At 40.2% G+C, this 19,015-nt stretch overlaps 1 protein-coding gene across 1 annotated transcript; it reads left to right on the top strand.

The window, feature by feature from the left end:
* Positions 1-903: 903 nt before the first annotated feature.
* LOC145390861 (uncharacterized) lies at positions 904-3,329 on the top strand. Its single transcript, XM_080265601.1, has 4 exons — positions 904-1,045; positions 1,890-1,989; positions 2,259-2,388; positions 3,219-3,329. Exons 1-4 carry the CDS (start codon positions 904-906, stop codon positions 3,327-3,329), a joined length of 483 nt encoding a protein of 160 aa, XP_080121727.1.
* The last annotated feature ends 15,686 nt before the right edge of the window (positions 3,330-19,015 follow it).

The raw sequence follows: 19,015 nt of genomic DNA, 5'->3' as shown, positions 1-19,015 counted from the left end.
TTAATTTCATTTCACAAGTGACAGCTTACTGTAACCACTACTTTTATTTCAACAAAGCTGCTAGAAACAGGCCATCAAATATTTTGGTGATCCATATCTTTTGCTTCCCTAAATTCTGCCTTTCAGATATAAAGAGTATTAAAAGTCGGTGGTGGTGGGATCGTGTGATACTGGGGGTGTGGATGCTGATGATGGTGGTGCTGACACAGGGCTACGTCGGCAACCTCATGTCCCTCCTGGGCGTCAGATACATAGACCATCCTTACCAGAGACTTGAGGACGTCCTTGACAACTCTGATGTTGGGATAATTGTTGTTCCAAACACTTTAATCATTAAATATATTGAAGTGAGTGGTTGTTTCTTCAGGAGAATAAAAAATTAAGAGTACCTAATTGGCTGTCTATAATGCGATACTTATTTGATATGCTGTTAGTTAACTGTGGCGTCAAAAAAACAATAAGCATATCAGTTTTGCCTGAAATGATGATTAACCTGTTCATGAAATTCATATCATAGTAACAGGCTGCCCTAAGGTTACAGCAATATCTGTCTATTAAAAATATTATTTTTTTTTTGGGGGGGGGCATATACAATTTCTCAAACACTGTAAAGCAGCACATAAATTCATAAGTTGGATCAATGATTTGGATAGGTAATTAAGTTCCTGATGCTATTTTCAGTCATTAACATGGGTCATCGGTAATTTTCATATGTTTGATTTATAACCAAAATGTTCTGCAAGACATTTACATGTACCTTTTATTTACTTTTTTTTTTTTTTTTTATACTAAAAACTCGTGTTTCCAGATCCCATAAACATATACCATAAAGCAGACAATTTTTGATAGCCTTATTCTTTTCAGACTGCCACGTCAGGACCACTACATGAACTGAAGAAACTGATGGGGTCAAAACGGGTCACCTACAACAAGTACGTCGAATTACAAAACAGCATGGAGACCGTCGTGCGCGCTGCCACTCACGTTATCTTTGACGGGAATTTGAACTTTATCAATTTGCTGCCCAAAAGCTTTTCTCTCACAGGTTGTATTATGATTACTGAAGTCACTGAAATTGTGTATGTTTAATTTAATTTTAGATATCTGTATTTTAGAATGTATCAGTTTATCATTGCAGTACTAAGCCAGCACCATATCAATATTTAATTGCTGTTATTCTAAAAAAGCATGAACACACACACACACACACACACACACACACACACACACACAAGCTGCTATTGAACTGGTCATGTCACGTTAGTCATGGAATATAAACTTGCTTGTACTAAGACTTTTCTTTAATGAGTAAAATAATCAGGTTATTTTAAGTTAACAGATATATTCTTTTGAGTTTATATGGATCATTAAGGAAGATACTCACTACGGACTAAATATTTCACGAGGAGAAGTTTTGAGAGCTCCCCTTCCCTTCCCATCGTCTGTCATCAGTAAGAATAAATTAAATGTTATTAAGGGTTCTTCACCTGATAAACTGGTTAATTAAAGGACCATACTTAGGGAGAAAATAAAAGCCTTTACCTCTAAATGGTGCTTTTATTAAAATAAACTGTTTGAGTAGTGCTGGAGCAGTGAAGATGGTACGACTCCTCTTGTTACAATTTCCACTTATAATAAATAATGTCAGGCAGCAGAGAAAGACACTGACACTGACGCATATAACAGAAATGAGGATTTCAGGGACAAACGACTGTTGACAAGAGGCAAGGTGGTAATTAATTAAAAACGATTGTTAGGCAAATATAAAACACTGCCTGGCATTTCAAAATAAGAAGCATCTTGTAGGTCCGTAAAAGAAACCCTTCAGTAGTTTTCTAATAATATATCTACGCATGTGTATTAATAATATCTACTAATTCTTTTTGCAGGTCGTTGTGATTTTTACCTTTCACGGAGCGTCTACGCAACCACCCCTCTGGCCATGGTGACTCAGAAGAACAGCCTCTTCTTACCGAGGATAAATAAGTTGTAAGTGCCCCAGTTTGGTAAAATAAGCAATAATGAATGACAAATAACAATAGTTGCAGAATAATCCTTAAAAAAATAAATTTAACACATATTTATAATCTGGTCAGTTTCACAGTATGGTTTGGGGTGTATGATAAATTTACATATATATACACATACACACCCTGAGATGTCTTGGAAGAACAGAAGAGAGCTCCGTATTTCACCTGTCATTTTTCTTAGCGAGTTATTCTTCACATACAGACATATAAGTGTCTCTTTGTGGTTAGATCCTACAAGTTGGTGGAATCAGGGCTGTACGATAAATGGATGAAGTACTCAGAACACAACTCCAGCATGTGCAAGAACCCACCCAGGATCATCACCGTCACCACCATTTTCTCACTCACCAGTCTTTGGGTAAGCCATGATAGTAACTTCCTTCATTACTGAATATAGGATGGATTTATCTCACTACCTTGTATCCCCCTCAATCTGATATTGCATTTTATCATTACACCAAGACGATTTTATTCGGTTCACGATTTTTCTTTTTTATCTGGGAGGCTGAACATAGCTTGCATTAACCCTTTTACTACGACGGTGAGTAAGCTTAAGAAAATAAATAACAAAATACTTCACTGGAGTAAAGTGGTGAAAAACTTGGGTGTATGAAATCGAGTAATGAGCATCTTTCAATATCTCATATGTAAATATGTACTGTGTCACACTTAATTATTCAGGTAGGTATTTCGGATAAAAATAAAAGACCACAGTAAAACTTGCTTTTTATAATTACGAATCTATCCACGTCCTTTACACACTACCCCCACGTCTTCCCATTGCATATTGTGGGATAATAGTCAACTTGACATCATATCTGGTACATTGAAATAGCCTATGGTGAAGTGTTAGGGCAGTTGTCGGTGGCTGCTGGATAGACACACGAGTTATGGACAAAGTATATGAATCTCCATATTATCCTCCGAGAACTAGTTTATACTGACATTATCTGAGTGTAAGGGTAGATTAAACGTCAAGGCTATACAAGAATATAGGATAGTTGAAAATAATTCAATCCATACCGCGACCTCAAGATAAGTTCGAAAAAAATAATTGTTTTAATAGGTCTTTTATAGACATATATGTGTAACTTCGTAAGAACTGACTAGGCATGTAAAAGGGGTATTATTAGTTTAGTCCATTAATGAAAGGATTACTGATCTACCTCCCACGTTATCCATTTTCAGGGCATGTTTGCGGTGCTTGGGTATGGGTTCGCAGTGGCTGTGGTGGTGCTGGTGATAGAGCTGGTGTGTGGTGGAGCCAGGTGGGGCCAAACGGGTCAGGTGGCCACTTAAGACACAAGTATCACCATCACTGGCCACACACATCACCGTTGGTGACAACGCTCTTCATATGAATTACTTACTTCATTTTAAGTTTGATAAGGAAAGCAGTGATTACTAACCAATTAAATGAATTCATAAATGATTTAGAATTATATATAAAATTATACAAATGGCAAAGCACAAGCATTACTTCCAGTATCACTCACCGCAGTGTATTCTCATGGGTATCACTTTTACCGTTTGTGTAAGAATATATATTAATAAATTTTAGAAGTCTCTTTTTTTTTTTTTTTTTTTTTTTTCATAATCCACTGCCGATGGAGTAGTGACCTAAGTATACACGTGCAGCAACATTATACTCTGCGTGACAGTATCTTCTACCATTGAGGGTAGGGATATGTAGTCACACTTGTCTGTCTGTGCTTGTCTCTCCAGGGAATTATATAACACTAACGGGAGGATCACCATGAAAATATGTGGACATGTCCCCAGTAACCTAGTTGGTCTATTTGTTTTAGTTGATCCGTCTAGCTGATCTGTTGGAGTAGGTAAACTGTCACTGGATAGTGAGATGGGAGGGGGATGTGTTCACTGACTGATGTGGTGAGAGGGGAGGGGGGGGGTGTTTATTGGGTGGTGCAGTGAGAGGGGAGGGTAAGGTATTCACTGGCTGGTGTAGCGAGAGGGGAGGGAAAGGTGTTCACTGTTTATATAAGGGCCCCAGGGGGCCGGTCAGCACTCAGAGCTCAGCTGTTGCTCCAGGCTGTTAGAGATCACATTCCAGCCTTACCTTCCCCTACACTTTGATCGTGAGTCATGTGGCACTGTGTTGCTGTTAGTCATATGGCACCGTGTTAGTCATATGGTGCAGTGTTGTTGTTAGTGATATGGTACCGTGTTAATGTTAGTGAAATAGCACCGTGTTGCTGTCGGTGATATAATACTGTACCGTGTTGCTGTTAGTGATAATGTACCGTGTTGCTGTAAGTGATAATGTACCGTGTTGCTGTTAGTGACATAGTACCATGTTGTTATTATTCATGAGGTAACGCGTTCCTGTTTGTCATATTATACCCCCATTGACAGAGCAAGGTATCTTTATCGGGGAGACATTTATTAATTCTTTACCACCTTATACTGACAGTGTAGGTGAAGATAGTGTCCATCTTTTTCTATATCCTCTGATGTATAAGTTTTAGACACCGAATATGAACACACAGCGATCGTCACAACCAACCTCTCTGACCGAACGAAACATCTTTACGCGAAGGTAATTAGTATCTTTTATTAACTTAACTTTCGACGTTTTTTGTGTTTACAGATCACTAAATTTCAGAGAGCGTGAAAACACAGCGAATATCTCTCGATCATCAGGAAATTAGCAGAAAAATTTACCGACTAGTGGCAACTGTACCTTTTGTTTTAAGATTAGTTTAGGGCATTTTTCTGTTGCATTCAGATGTATTCCAATTGTTTTAAGACTTATTTTTGGTTTCACATGCTTCGTTTTGGAGGAGGATGATCTTTTTTTTTTTTTTTTTTTTTTTTTTGCTTTAGACTTACTTTTCTCTTTAAAAAATTGTTTGTTGTTGAATAACCTGTTTGTTTTATAAGGACTTGTTTGTTTTTTATTAGTTTTTATTGTTTCTTAGATATATTTTCCTTGCTTAGGTAGTTGGTGGGGACAGATCATTTCTCCAAAGAGTAAGTGATGTCTCTGGGACCCATGGACATTTTTTCCTCCATAACCCGTAACAGAGAGCCTGAGAGTGTGTGATAAAGCATCCCGGTCATACCAGCTTACCTGTCTCTAAGTACCAACCTGTGTCTTGCGTAGATATTTGTTTCTGTTACTTAGAGATTTATTTCTGTTGCTTAGAAATTTGATTCTGTTGATCTGATTTTTTTTTCTCTTAGAGCTTTCTGTTGTTTTCAGGTTTGTTTCTTTTGCCCAGTTTTTTTTTTGGGGGGGATGGTTAGAGAATTGTTTTTATTGCTTAAAGACTGGTAGAAGGACTTGTTACAGTTGTCTTTTGACGTATTTCGCTCCACTATTGTTATTTATAAACTATTTGCTGTTTTAAGCTCATTCTTCATTAACCTGTTACAGTTCCCCACACCTTTCATTGGGTAGAGAGATTAGTAGGTTGCTTCGTGGGTCTTTTTCGGGGTATGAATCAGAGAACCAGTGAAGTTTTAGACACAATTCATCCTAGGCAGGCTTCAAGTTACGATCTATATTGTAGACTTTCATTTTTTTTTTTCGATGGACCTCATTACAGCAAATTTATTATGGATTAAAAAAAAATTGCCGAACAGTGCATATGAATGAGAGATACTACACGCCTCTTGCCGTCTACAACCCAAAACTTACTACCAGTATCCAGACTTGCCTCTCAATATCCAAAGATAGTTAAAAATATTTATATATTGTCCTAACATTCAGAAGGTATTTAACTCAGAAGAGGTTTTTCGAACTGAATAAGTTTTATAAATAGCCTTAGTCAAACAGTTTACTAATAATCTCGTAATTAATACAATATCCAGAAGCAACAGGAGTGCAGTGAAAGTAACATACCGTTTGGAAGGACTTAAAAGTAACTACAAATCGTACATCCTACACTTGATGCAAAGTAACCAGGAGGACAAAGTTCTATTTTATATTTATTTGTTGAATACCTCTCTTAGAACATGGAAACACAGCGGCCCTCACGCCCAACCTCCCTGACAGAACGCAACAACTTCATCTAGTTGTGGATGAGAGGGCCTGTCATCACGTGCCATTCCTTGGGTAACCGAGTCCAGCGTCACCACTGTCTACAGGTGGCTCAAGCGAATGAAGCAGGAGAGGACACGTTGAGAACAGACATAGCACTGACCGACCTAGTAAAGGAAAATATTGCAAAAGAAATTTACGGCAGTATTGATGCGTTCCATCCCATGACATTGCACCGTGATGAGTTATAATTGCCTAAAATGAATTTCGGGGCAATACAAACAGATTTTCATTATAACTATGGATATACGAAATACCCTGATCTGTACAGGTATTACTGAGTTTCACGTAAACGTAAGGTTAAAGTACTCATAATCAACTTCATTCAAAGTAACTTTGCTAACTCCTTTTGTTTTGAAACATTGTCTTGCAATCGAAACAGATGCTAACCAGACAGACTTCTTATACATGACAGCCAAATGAATTGGTTGTATGTATCAAGATTATGAACTGGGAACACATCACGTGCCATAGTTTCGTTGTCGTTTGGAGAGAAAAACTAGCAAGACCCAAGGAAAAGATAAAGTTCCCTTTCATGTAAATTCATCTGCATCTCTGTTATAAACTGGCAAAAGCAGAAAAGTGTGATATCTGTGCTAAATATTGCTTTTGTTACCCAAAGCTGAGCAAAGTAAACAGCTGACTGAAGTGAGGTAAGAGATGTGATGTCTCATATGTGCTCTTAGTTATATGAGCTATCAGTTAAGTGAGCATCTACATCACAAAGCCACCATTACGTTGAGATTTTCAAGACACCGAGTACTTAGTATGTACATGGCATAATACTTTCAACGGACATCTAAGTCTTATTTCATACTGAAAAAATATTGTCGATCTCTTTCAGAACGATAATGTATATTGTTCTAGGTTATGAAAGTTGAAAACGTGTATTTCATGTGTCATACCAGATGTTCTTGTATATGTTTTTTTTGTCCTCGGAAAATTGGAATCACAGGCTTCAGACTTGTTTGTGTTTCTTCATAAGATGATAAACTATTTTTTGTACTTGGCTAGAATGTTTAACCTGTCACGTCCCGAGCTATTTCGCACATCCGACACCCCCCAATCCCGAGCTATTTTGGATTTTTTTTTTTTTTGGCTAAAACCTCCGCTTTGGTGAGAGACATCGAAAATTCATAGAGAAATCGCTCACCTGGGGTTTAAAATACTTGATACAGGTAGCAGTATTTCCTTAACTTATTGGGTTTTTATCAGGCTGGTTCCAAAGAAAATGAGTTCTATGGGAGGGTAACTATTCCACACGACTCATAAACGGTATTTATTTATTTATTTGGTACGAATTTATATGTAGTACGAGAGTATATTGGTTTTCAAACAGTAATATAGGCATTATAAGCACTGTTTCACTCACTAACCCATCAACATACCTGATCTTTTTTGGGGACATTACCTGATCATCATTTCTGACTGTTTCTTCCTCTAATGCTATGTAAACTTTGTCCTCCATATTGTCATCGAATGGGGAATCACTCTGGCCCTGAATGTCTTTATTGGCCATGTCACTGGTAACAAGTGAATTGCTGAGACAATGGCGTGTAGGGGGGGGGGAGGTTATGCAGTGTAAGGCATTGTCCCCACCTGGCATCTTGTGGAGGAATAGAGGAAGGTGTCCCGCATATAAGTACTAAAAATCATGCATGAAAATAGAAAATTGTGCAAATTATGAACCTTGCAATTGCACAACGTATCAGTACGTCGACGGGACTAGCTGTGACAAAACGTTACGACGTACCCATACGTTGATGGGATGCCTCGGGTTAACTAGGCTCTCTCACCTGCATCACATTTAAAAGATTTCCTAGACAAAAATGTTTTGATGTAGATGAAATTAACGGGATTAAAACATATTTCTAAACAGTGTATTTTGTTTCAAAATGGTATGGGAGTAATATGCAGTGGTATATATATATATATTAATGTGTAATGAAAGTCATACTGAAAATGTAATATTGAATAAAGTCCATTTTTCTTCGAATATCATGTCACGAAGCTTGTCAGACATCCTGATGTTGTATGTGTTAGTAACAGTGCCTGAAGGATGAGGGAAGTCTGAGTTTTGTATGACAATTTTGTGGTTTTAGATACACATGTGTTTTGGGGGGAATAAAAAAAAACTAAGTAAATTTCCTCATCCAGAAAATGTACATCAACACGGAAAATATAAGGATGAACTTGCATAAACCACAGATTGATTTTGCTTTCTGGTTGTTGATCAGGATTTGACTTCACAAACTTATTATCAACTCCCTCTCCTAACTGATACTGCATTTGCTTTTGCAGCATATATCAAAAGTTTCCCAATAACTCTCGTTCTTTCTGAAAAATAAATCCGTAAGTCATGAGAGAAAAACTATGGTCATTTTTTTTTCAAAGAACGAATAAAGAAAAGTGCAGACCTATGTCTGTTATTCCTAATGCAAAATATATACCTTGAGCTACGAGAAGGAGCAGATTTAGAGTTTCTTAATGAAGCTGGCCCAAGGAGTGTTATGCTGAAGGTTTCTTTAAGAAATAAATGTGGTGGTGCTGGAGGTGTGCTGCGGTGATCGTGACGTGTGGTGGTGGCGGAGGTATGCTGTGGTGGTCGTGACGTGTGGTGGTGGCGGAGGTGTGCTGTGATGGTCTTGACGTGCGGTGGTGGCGGAGGTATGCGGTGGTTGCCGTGATGTGCGGTGGTCTTGTATGTGTGCAGTGGTGGTCGTGTCGTTATTCGTTGTTGGTGGTGGTGGCACGATGTCTGCTGCTGCCTCCTGGTCCATGCCCGCCTACATCACACCACAGGCACGTAGACTGCAGTATAGGGAAAGTGCTAGGGAAAAAAAGAAAAGTAGTTTCATTTTGATCTAGGCTATTACATGTGCATCACCAGATCTCATCAAGTTATTTCATTGTATTTAATTATTTCATTTGCTTGTTTTTTACAATAAGAAAAAAGAGGTACACAGAATCCATCGAATGCTTCAAGCGACTGTAACCCTAGGGGGCTATGATCTTTGAAGGTTAGTTTATCCACGACTACACAGCTACTCGTAGTTATAATTTTTATTTTAACTGAGCTACAAATAAAACGAACATAAACTATGCAACCTAACCCCGCCAATTAGTAATCACTGATTGACTGAACATGAATCTCTCCGTGCTTTTCGCTGTGTTGCTTTTAGTATAATAGTTTGGCTACCGGCAGTGTTAAGTAGCAGAGAGAAAGCACTGATAGATGAAGGATTGAGTTTGGAGCATATTGCCAAACATATACTCTAATACTTTTTCTAAAAAGAGTACTGAGCAAGTGTGCTTTTATCCAGCCTCGTATTTGTCAGACACGACCACTGCATCAATGGACAGCCGCCTACCACTGGATGACATGTTGGCCATAGAGTGCTGTTCTCAATTTTCTGTCCTACTGCTGGCAGATGGTTCCTCATGGGCGATCTCCATGACGCAAGTAAGTAAGCACAACAATAATGAAAAAACTGTTTGGAGCTTCAAAAGAAGATCCTGATAGGGTTAAAAGCTAAACATTAGGTCAGTTCTTACTTTACTGTACGATACAAATATTCACATTTTCGGCTTAAACTCTCTGTGCTGCTGAAAGAACTAGATAAGACGAAGTCTGCAAAAAGTCAATCAGAATTGTGATACTTGTAGCTATTATGTTTAACCCCTACACCGCGGGCATGTTTACCGATGTTTTGCATGTGCCGCGGGGTTATTCGGGCTCCGACAGACTCTCAAAATATATTTGCCAAAAATCAGTTATTAGTCCTAGAATATTAAAATTATATATGCTTATGGCACATACCTTCAGCTTTCTCATGGAATGTTTGTTGAGCCTTCATCAGTTACCGTAGGACTTGTGGAGACCTCTGAAGTTGGGTAACGAAGTCTCCACTTTACACTTCCCGACAACCCGTAATATGATTACCACAGCTAGATATTAACACTATAAACACTACTCTATGATTTTCAAGTAGTTTGGGATCCATACTCCAAAAAAAAAAAACACTGTGAAAGCAATGAAAATTATGAGCACGTCTGACCGCCGCACTTGCGCTAGTTCGCTCTTGGTACTCTGTCATTTATTATTCATAAAACCCCTCACACTTTATATTTCTATTACTATATAACACTTATATATATCTACAGTCTTTATCCATAAGTTTCCTTCAGTAGTATTAGTTTATTGTCACTGTAGGGATTCAATTTCTTTCAGTAAAATACGTAGCATTCACTTTCTCGTCCTGTATACTGGCATTGGGAGTGAATGTCACTTTCATCTTCACTCTCATAACTCATAGTATTCAGACATGCTATAGTGAAACTTTCACTTTCATTACTCCTAGGGTATATACTCGTATTCTTATAATACTACTCATTTACATTTCTATTTACGTTCTCTATTTTATTTACGTTATTTACATTTCTATTTTATTTACACTGTGTTATGCACTGTCACTTGAAGTAAATTATAAAACTATTTTCCATTGTTCACGTATATTTACATTCATTACTTTCACTTGCTGTTTACACATTATTTACACATTATTTACAATTCCACTTGCACTGTTTTACTCAATAGAAAGATCGTAGTCACTCTTTTATCAATTGTCAGCCCTTTACCACTTTCCACACGAGGTTTAGTAGGGGGTAAAGGTCACAGGGCCCTTTGCATGGGGGTGAAAAAAGGCCCTGAAGTCAGCAAGAGGATGAGCCGTACCTCCTCTTCGGAAGATGAGAGAGAACTGATAAAGGAGGGCCGGCCCAGGTTGAGGCCTACTTGGGGGTTATTCAGTACTACCAACGTAGCTCTTGAAACAGCTATATATTTCACTGAAATGATTGGCAGGAAATCTAGACAATACATTATAAATTAGGTAGTTCCAGGTGAATGTAAATATCACTTAGGCTTCTCCCTTCCCTCCTTATATGTATATTTATTACGAAAATAGATTATATGGCATATTTCAAGGGGAAAAAAACAGCGAAAATTAGCGAACGAGTGCACGTGAGGTGTTGTCAGGTGATAATTAGCCAATTCCAGGTGTATGGCACTCTCACTTACCTTATTTCTTTCTTGTATATATTATTTGGTATAAGAATAGGGCATAGGGCTTATTTCAATGGATGAAATCAGTGAAAAATTCCAGGGAAGATTTACTAAGCGTAGCACGGCCGGGCAGGCGAGAGGATAGTGTAATGGAGGGGGGGTTGGGAGGGGAGTCAAGAACGGGGAGAAATGGCTAAATTGTCAACAATGGATGGGAGTACAGATGAGATTAGGAGTGCTGACTAGTGTTGGACATTGGCAGTACTGATAGATGATAGAAGCCCCCACTTGGAAGCCCGGGTGAATTCAAAATAACACAGAATCACAAAAGCGACGCCCCGCGGTATGATCCCTTGCTCCCAAGCGTCACGAAAGTGATGCCCCGCGGTTAAGGGGTTAATGTATTTTCCTAGTTATCCTTATTGTTGCTTCAGTTGTGAAGAACAGGTAGGATTTATCATTATGTGTTCTGTTTCAGGATCTAGCACACTTACATACTCCTTGGGGAGTCGGAGTGTTTGAGGTGAAGACTAGTGAACAAAACACCAGCATGACATACGAACAACTCTCACAGAGTATAGCCACAGCTCGACAGCCATGTGGCCACAGCATGTACACGAATGAGGGTGAAGAAACTGATATCTGGAGGCAATCAATTCAGAGTTCTATGAAAATATTCACGCATAAAAACACACTACTAATAATTATTATTCTCATAGACGTCTTCTCTTCTCTTGTGACTGCTGTAGCCGGCACGAAACACAGAAAAGACGTCATCAGGCTGAAGGAACCAGACAAAAAAGTTTGATTCATTAAGTATTCCTGAGTTAGCACTGTGTAATCGGAACTGTACTTGGCCCACAACTGAGTGATCGCTCTTTCAGTTCCTGGACCACCGACAAGAACTTGGTGCAAGGACACACCGGTGACAAGCAAAAGCCAGGATTGTACAGAATAATCGATGGCTGTAAATTGTAGTCAGGTGGAGTATCAGGGTCCTTTCGTTGTCAGACGATTATTCATGTTGGCATCATAAGTTTCATGATAATATTCTTGTTGTCATTCGGTTCCTGATATTAATTTTAGCACAATTAGTTTCGTGATATTGTTCATGTTGGCACCATTAGCTTGGTGATGCGTTGTGGTGCGTGACCATGATTGTGGTGAGCGAAGACCCAGCCTTCCTCGTTGCCTTCACTGAGTCCTACTTCAAGAGCCACCTCCTGCTGGTCCAGAAAACAAAGCTGCTCGTATTCACTCGCATCCCTCTCTTCCAACTCCAGAACCTTCCCCACCTTCACAGGACTCTCTCACGAACCACTTCTCTCGTTGCTGTTGTGGATGATACCTTGCCAGTCTTCAGGTAACGATAATTATCCGTATACAATTGCCAACATAAATACTGATCCATTGTGATTATCCAAACTATAAACAATGAATTTTGACACCAAGTGAAATGATTGGAGTCTATAAAGTTGTTCACATTATTATTTAAATCTTCATAAATAATTGACCTGGTCCTATTGACTAGAACTTACAAGAACACAAAGTAAATGGTCGATAATTCTGAATTTTAATTAATGGACAGATTGCTTTTTCATCAACAGAACCAAAGTGTTCTCATGGCTGCCGTTCACCGACCCAAAATCTCGGCCGTTACAAGTGGCATCATGGACTATCGATCAACGTCTATCTTTCACCCATGCACCAGATCTTTTCCCGCAGAAGTTCTAACGGTAAACATTGTGTGTCGACAACGAACCTGTAAAATACTGCTGTAACACAGAGACACTGAGCTGCATACATGAGAAATCTTGCATGGTAACATGTCTTATTATTATACTTGATTCCCACAAATTACCGACTCGCACACTACATAAGAGATGGTGCAAGATCTCATGATTCCTACAGAGGAAGAGATGAGGAATAAATAAATATTGTGAAAGGATGAAATTACCAAAATGGGACTAATTAAACCTGAATTCTCGTATTTGGACCTAAATGACACAACCAACGTCACCGACCTAAATGGTCTGGATGGACAGAAGTGTACTTGAATATACAGTAACTCTTTTTCTTTTTTTTCTTTTTTTGCCATAACTATGATCACTTTTTCGTCCTTTTGCAGCTTATTTCACATAAGTCAGTGGCAGAAAAAGACAATACTACAGCTGTACATCCATCCCACAACACCTCTTCATGACTAGTATCATATTCGAGTGTTGACCTATTGTTATAAATCTGCACTCAAGATGGGCAGTGAGAGTTTTAGGACAAGTCAGAGTGAAGAAAGTATAGACAGTAGCTTACATAATTATATCTAAACAACTTTCTCGAATCTATATGGACTTAACTGAGCCTGAATCTTAATCATTCTGAACGTTCTGGCCTTAGGTTATGCCAGCATTACGCAACAACAGGGTCAAGCGCTGCGGTCATTTTCTTTAACTGAAGAAAGTTAGCACAACTGATACTTGAAAACAAAAGCTTATAATCTCCAGGTTCTGTTTTGTGTGTAATACATAAACATGAATTCATACTGCTAGAATGAAAAAAATGCATTGCTAGAGAGTATATATTAATCTAAGTGGCATTACTAGTCAACACTATACCGTACACCATTTCTCCACAGGTTCCCGCACCGGCCACACGTGATAGTGACAGCGGAGGAGTTAGTGGTACAGGTGGCATTTACAGTCGATAACCCCACGGCACCAGAGGACAAACGACTCACCTTTGGGGGGGCAGCGGGGAACAGTATGGAGATGCTGTCCACGCTCATGAACTTTCCGTGAGCTATTAATGCACATTTGGTTTCATACACCCTATGTTTGACTGGAAATATTTGGGTTTCATAAATAAACGCTGGTTGATTGCACAACTTGCCCTAAGGTAGCAAAAGTAAAATATGAATGTGAACGTACCCTCTCGACTTATTTTTTGCTATGGAAAAGGTTACAATATCATCAAAGGTACTTAAATGACGTCCCTCTGACAGATACATAGATCCCCTGACAGAACATGAGGCTTACTGCAAAGTGATGGGACTTGGACATGAATGATGGGACTCATTACATGTGAGGTCAGTTCTATAGTTCGTTCACCCTAACTTAGCTCATATTTTCGTCCTTTTGGAGATTATACTACGAAGCTCGATGGCAGAAAAAGACAATGTTACCCCTTTCCTCTCATTCATAAGACTGCTCTATCACTAGCGTCCTTTTCTAGTGCTAATCTCTTATATCAAACTTTTCAATACAGAATGGCAATTTTGGGCCAAGTCAGAACTAGGGTATATATTGCATCTGTGAACCGAATACTCTTTAGCTAAGGACATGTAGTAGCGCCTTTCTTATCTATATATTTTTAACATTTCATTTTTACATTATTTTTCCCTATGCCTTTTCTCTATTTGTCATTAATACCAGTTTCTATTGATCTGCAATTTATGTTATTTCATTTTTTTAACAAGCTGCCGTAACTAAGGTAGATACCAAGGTATAACTTCCTCCTACTGCTTTCACCATCGTACAGTAGTTGTATTTTCCCGCACATAAAATTTGATCCTCATGTTTCGCATATATATTATCTGAACAAACTTTTTTTTTTTGTGTCAGTTTCCCTTTCAAATATTAAGCTCGCTGACAATTTCTCATGAAACAACAAGTCAAGATCAATACAGTAAATATATTGGGTCAAGAAAACGACTTGTGAGCCTTCTCACGAATTACTCATCACAGTAAAACGTGGTAAAGGCCAATCGTTTATGGACTGTATTCCGACATACATTATTCTGCAGTTCTTCATTATCTTTTACAGAAACATATTTCAGGAAGTGGAGTTTACTCCGGGACCAATTTTCATGGATATATCTAGAAACCAGTGGATAGACTACTCTCCATTTGTGTTTATGGGAAATTATCTAATTCTCGCTGCCCATGGCCGACCTGAGGTGGATCCGTGTGGCTTCCTGCTGCCTCTTAGACCAAAGGTTAGGGTGGCTGCGCTGACAACACTGTTGGTAGCATGCACTGTGATGCTGCTTCTGTCTTTCTGCCTTCCCTCACTTATGCAAGAACCACGCATGGAAGATACTAATACCTTTAACTTTGTGCTAGTTCTTATGCAAGATAGTAACTAGTGTTTGCCATGTTATAGTTAACACTAAGTAATATTAAATAACTCTGGAGGGACTCTGAGAGATTAGATTAAGTCGGAACGGTTGAGTTAATGGAGGCAGCATCCAGGCTTTTTAGCTTCTGGATTAGTCAATTTCTCTCTGTGAAAAATACAAAAAGAGCCAACCGTTTCACCCATATAGTTTCCTGATGCTCAACCACTGTACTGTGCTAGATGATTGTTAATTTCATCTCACAAGTGAGGACTTACTGTGACCACTACTTTTATTTCACCAAAGCTGCCAGAAAAAGGCCATCAAATATTTAGGTGATCCATATCCTTTGCATGACTAAATTTTGTTTTCCAGATATAAAGAGAACTAAGAGTCTATGGCAGTGGGAGCGTGTGATGCTAGGGGTGTGGATGCTGGTGATGGTGGTGCTGACACAGAGCTACGTCGGTAACCTCATGTCCCTCCTGGCAGTCAGATACATAGACCAACCTTACCAGAGACTTTAGGATGTCCTTAACAACCTTTGATGTTGGGATAATTGTTGTTCCAAACACTTTGATCATTAACCCCTTAACCGCGGGGCGTCACTTTCGTGACGCTCGGCCACAATGGATCATACCGCTGGGCGTCACTTTTGTGATTCTGTGTTATTTTGAATTATCCCGGGCTCTCAAGTGGTGGCTTGTATCATCTATCAGTACTGCCAATGTCCAACACTAGTCAGCACTCCAAATCTCATCTGTACTCCCATCCATTGTTGACAATTTAGCGATTTTACCCCCTTCGTGACTCCCCTCCCTACCTGCCCTCCATTACCCTGTCCTCTCACCTCCCACGCCGCGCTGCGCTACGCAAATTTCCCCTGGATTTTTCCACAGATTTCATCCATTGAAATAAGCCCTATGCCCTATACTCATACAAAATAATATATACCAAAAAAAAAAAACAGGTAAGTGGTAGTGTTATACACCAGAAATTGGCTAATTATCACCTGACAAAACCTCACCTGCATTCATTCGTTACATTACCACGGTAATTTCCCCTTTGATTTATGCCTTGTAATCGATGTCTGTAATAAAAATATATATCAGAAAGGAAGGGAGAATCTTAATTGACATTTACATTCACCTGGAACTACCTATTTCTTTATGTATTGCCGAGATTTTCTACCTATAAAAAATTAGCCTGTAAGTTAGCAGCAGTCAGCCTAAAGTGTCATTGTCAACCCTTCCCTTCTCAGATAAGCCGCGGCATTTAGTTCCTTTTCCTCCACTGTAGAGAAATGATGTCGCACTCACGCCCCACCATTCCTGCCACTTCTGCGCCCATTGCAAAGGGCCCCGTGACCTCTACTCCTAAGAAAAGTAGTGAGGCAAGCAGGAAAGGCCTTAGTGACTCTGCAGTGGCACGTGAACTGGCAGAATTGTCCATGATTATGATGGACAGTGACTATGACGATTCGGGTGAATCTTGTGATGAGCTGGATGAGGTTATCGTGCCAGAAACAGCAACAACGAGTGCTACAGTGTGTGAATCAGTGTCTAGCTCCAAGGGAAAGGAGCCTTTAGTGCAGCAAGGACAGGAATTTGGGAAGGGAGTGAAAAGGCGGCGTGTTAGCCCCAGAACAATGCCCCCACGTGACCCAGCCTGCCATGAGTCACGAGTGCATTCACCTCCCCGTTCCCCAAGCCCCACTTCACTCATTTCTTCATCATCGTCAGCTGAGTTATCTCCGGAGTCTTCGTCGTTGGAGTCACCACCAGCATCAACAGTGAAGGCAGGCCGTAGAGGTAGAGGTAAATCAAGGAGAGTAAAAAGTAGTGTAGCTAGTAGGGTAAGGGCTGCTAGTGCTCTACGGCAACCTAGGGTCAGTGCGAGTGACCTTGACCGAGATAAACATCCCTCACAGCCAACCTCCACCACCACCACCACCACCCGCCCTACACTGCCACGACAGGGAATCCTGGACGCCTTCGCGTGGACAGAAGGGTCAGATTTTGTGCCAGAAAATCTAATTTTTGATGAGAGCTCCTCAGGAGTTCAGCCTGCCTTCACTATGGACGAAAATGCTGAGTGTGTCGACTACCTTTTGGCCTTCCTAGATGACGAAGTCATGCAGCACATATGTGATGAGACCAACAGGTATGAATCACAACGTGCTGCAAGTGGTACAGGTGCAGCCAAGATGCAACAGTGATCCATGCTGGGAGTGCAGGAGCTGTATGTGTTCTTTGCCCTCATGCTTCTCATGCCACACTCCAAGAAGCATGAGTTGGGAGAATACTGGTCCATGGACCCCTTACTACCCTCACCCACCTTCAATAAGTACGTGGCCAGAGATCGCTTCCGGAACATCATGGGAAACCTGCACTTTGCCAACAACGATGTACCTTCCCAAACCGACCCACTCGGGAAGATCCGGAAGATTCTGAGCAGCATGAAGGATAAGTTTATGTCATTCTTCCACCCCTTTCAGAAGGTTGTCATTGACGAATCCTTGGTTTTGTTCAGAGGACGTCTTCGGTTTGTTCAGTACATTCCAAGCAAACGCCATCGCTTTGGAATTAAGTTCCTTGTACTGTGCGACTGTAAGACGGGGTACATCCTTGACTTCGTCATATATTCAGCCAGCACTGTCGATCTGGATAAAACACACCCCTTGGCTTCTCAGGCTGTGTAGTGAAAGTGCTCCTAGAAAAGTATTTTGGTGGGAATCATGTGCTGTATACAGACAACTACTATACAGCACCGAAACTTGCCAAATACCTTTCTGAGCACGGCATTGGCTCCTGCGGCACTGTGAAAAGTAATCGTGCCAACTTCCCCAAACTCCCAGAGGCAGGAACCTCGCAGCGAGGAGACGTGCACCTACGCAAGTGTAGGAAGATGCTGGCAATACGGTGGGATGACAAGAGGGTCGTGCACATGCTCACCACCGTACATAAGGGGGAGATGAGAGACAGTGGGAAGGTCGACCATAGGACAGGTGAACCTGTGATGAAACCTGATACTGTGTTGGACTATATCAACATGCGGCTGGTGGACAAGTCCGACATGATGATTGGTGAGATTGACTGCCTCAAGAAGAATACTAGGTGGTACAGGAAAGTTTTCCTGCATCTGATAGATATGACGATGCTGAACGCCTTCATCCTGTACAAGATGAAGGTCAAGCCACCCAAGTCCTTCTCCCTGAGGTTGTTCACCAGGACTTGTGTCCAGCAGCTGCTGGAAAGATATGGTAGGGTGACAGCAGGAACTCCAAGGCGCCATCCAGTAACACTTCCCGACCGACTTGAGCAGAGGGCGTATATGGATCATCACAGACTTGAGCTTATGCCTGCCACAGGGAAAAGAAAGGCTGCGATTCGCAGGTGTCAGGTATGTGCGCATACCACCCGCCGCACACATGAGCATAAACGCACCTCTTGGCAGTGTGCTGAGTGCCAGGTTCCCCTCTGTGTTACCTGCTTCTTCGATTACCACAGCCAGAAGCAGTTCTAACAGTGCAAGTGTGGAAACAGAATGATTTGGAAATAATGTGTAAATAATGTGTAAATAGCAGGTGAAAGCAATGGATGTTCAGTTCGTATGATTGAACAGTGTATTATAGTTTTATCTTACTGAAAGTGACAGTGAATAACATAGTGTAAGTAAAATAGAAGGGTAAATATTGAAAATAGAATAGAAAATGTAAATAGTAATGTAAGTAATTAGTGAAA

The sequence above is a fragment of the Coenobita brevimanus genome, chromosome 16 (assembly GCF_032717465.1).
Source record: "Coenobita brevimanus isolate Jiangsu-jjx chromosome 16, ASM3271746v2, whole genome shotgun sequence".
NCBI classification, from domain to species: Eukaryota; Metazoa; Arthropoda; class Malacostraca; order Decapoda; family Coenobitidae; genus Coenobita; species Coenobita brevimanus.
The sequence above is the reverse complement of the archived record's forward strand: the minus strand, read 5'-3'. Positions and strand labels throughout refer to the sequence as shown.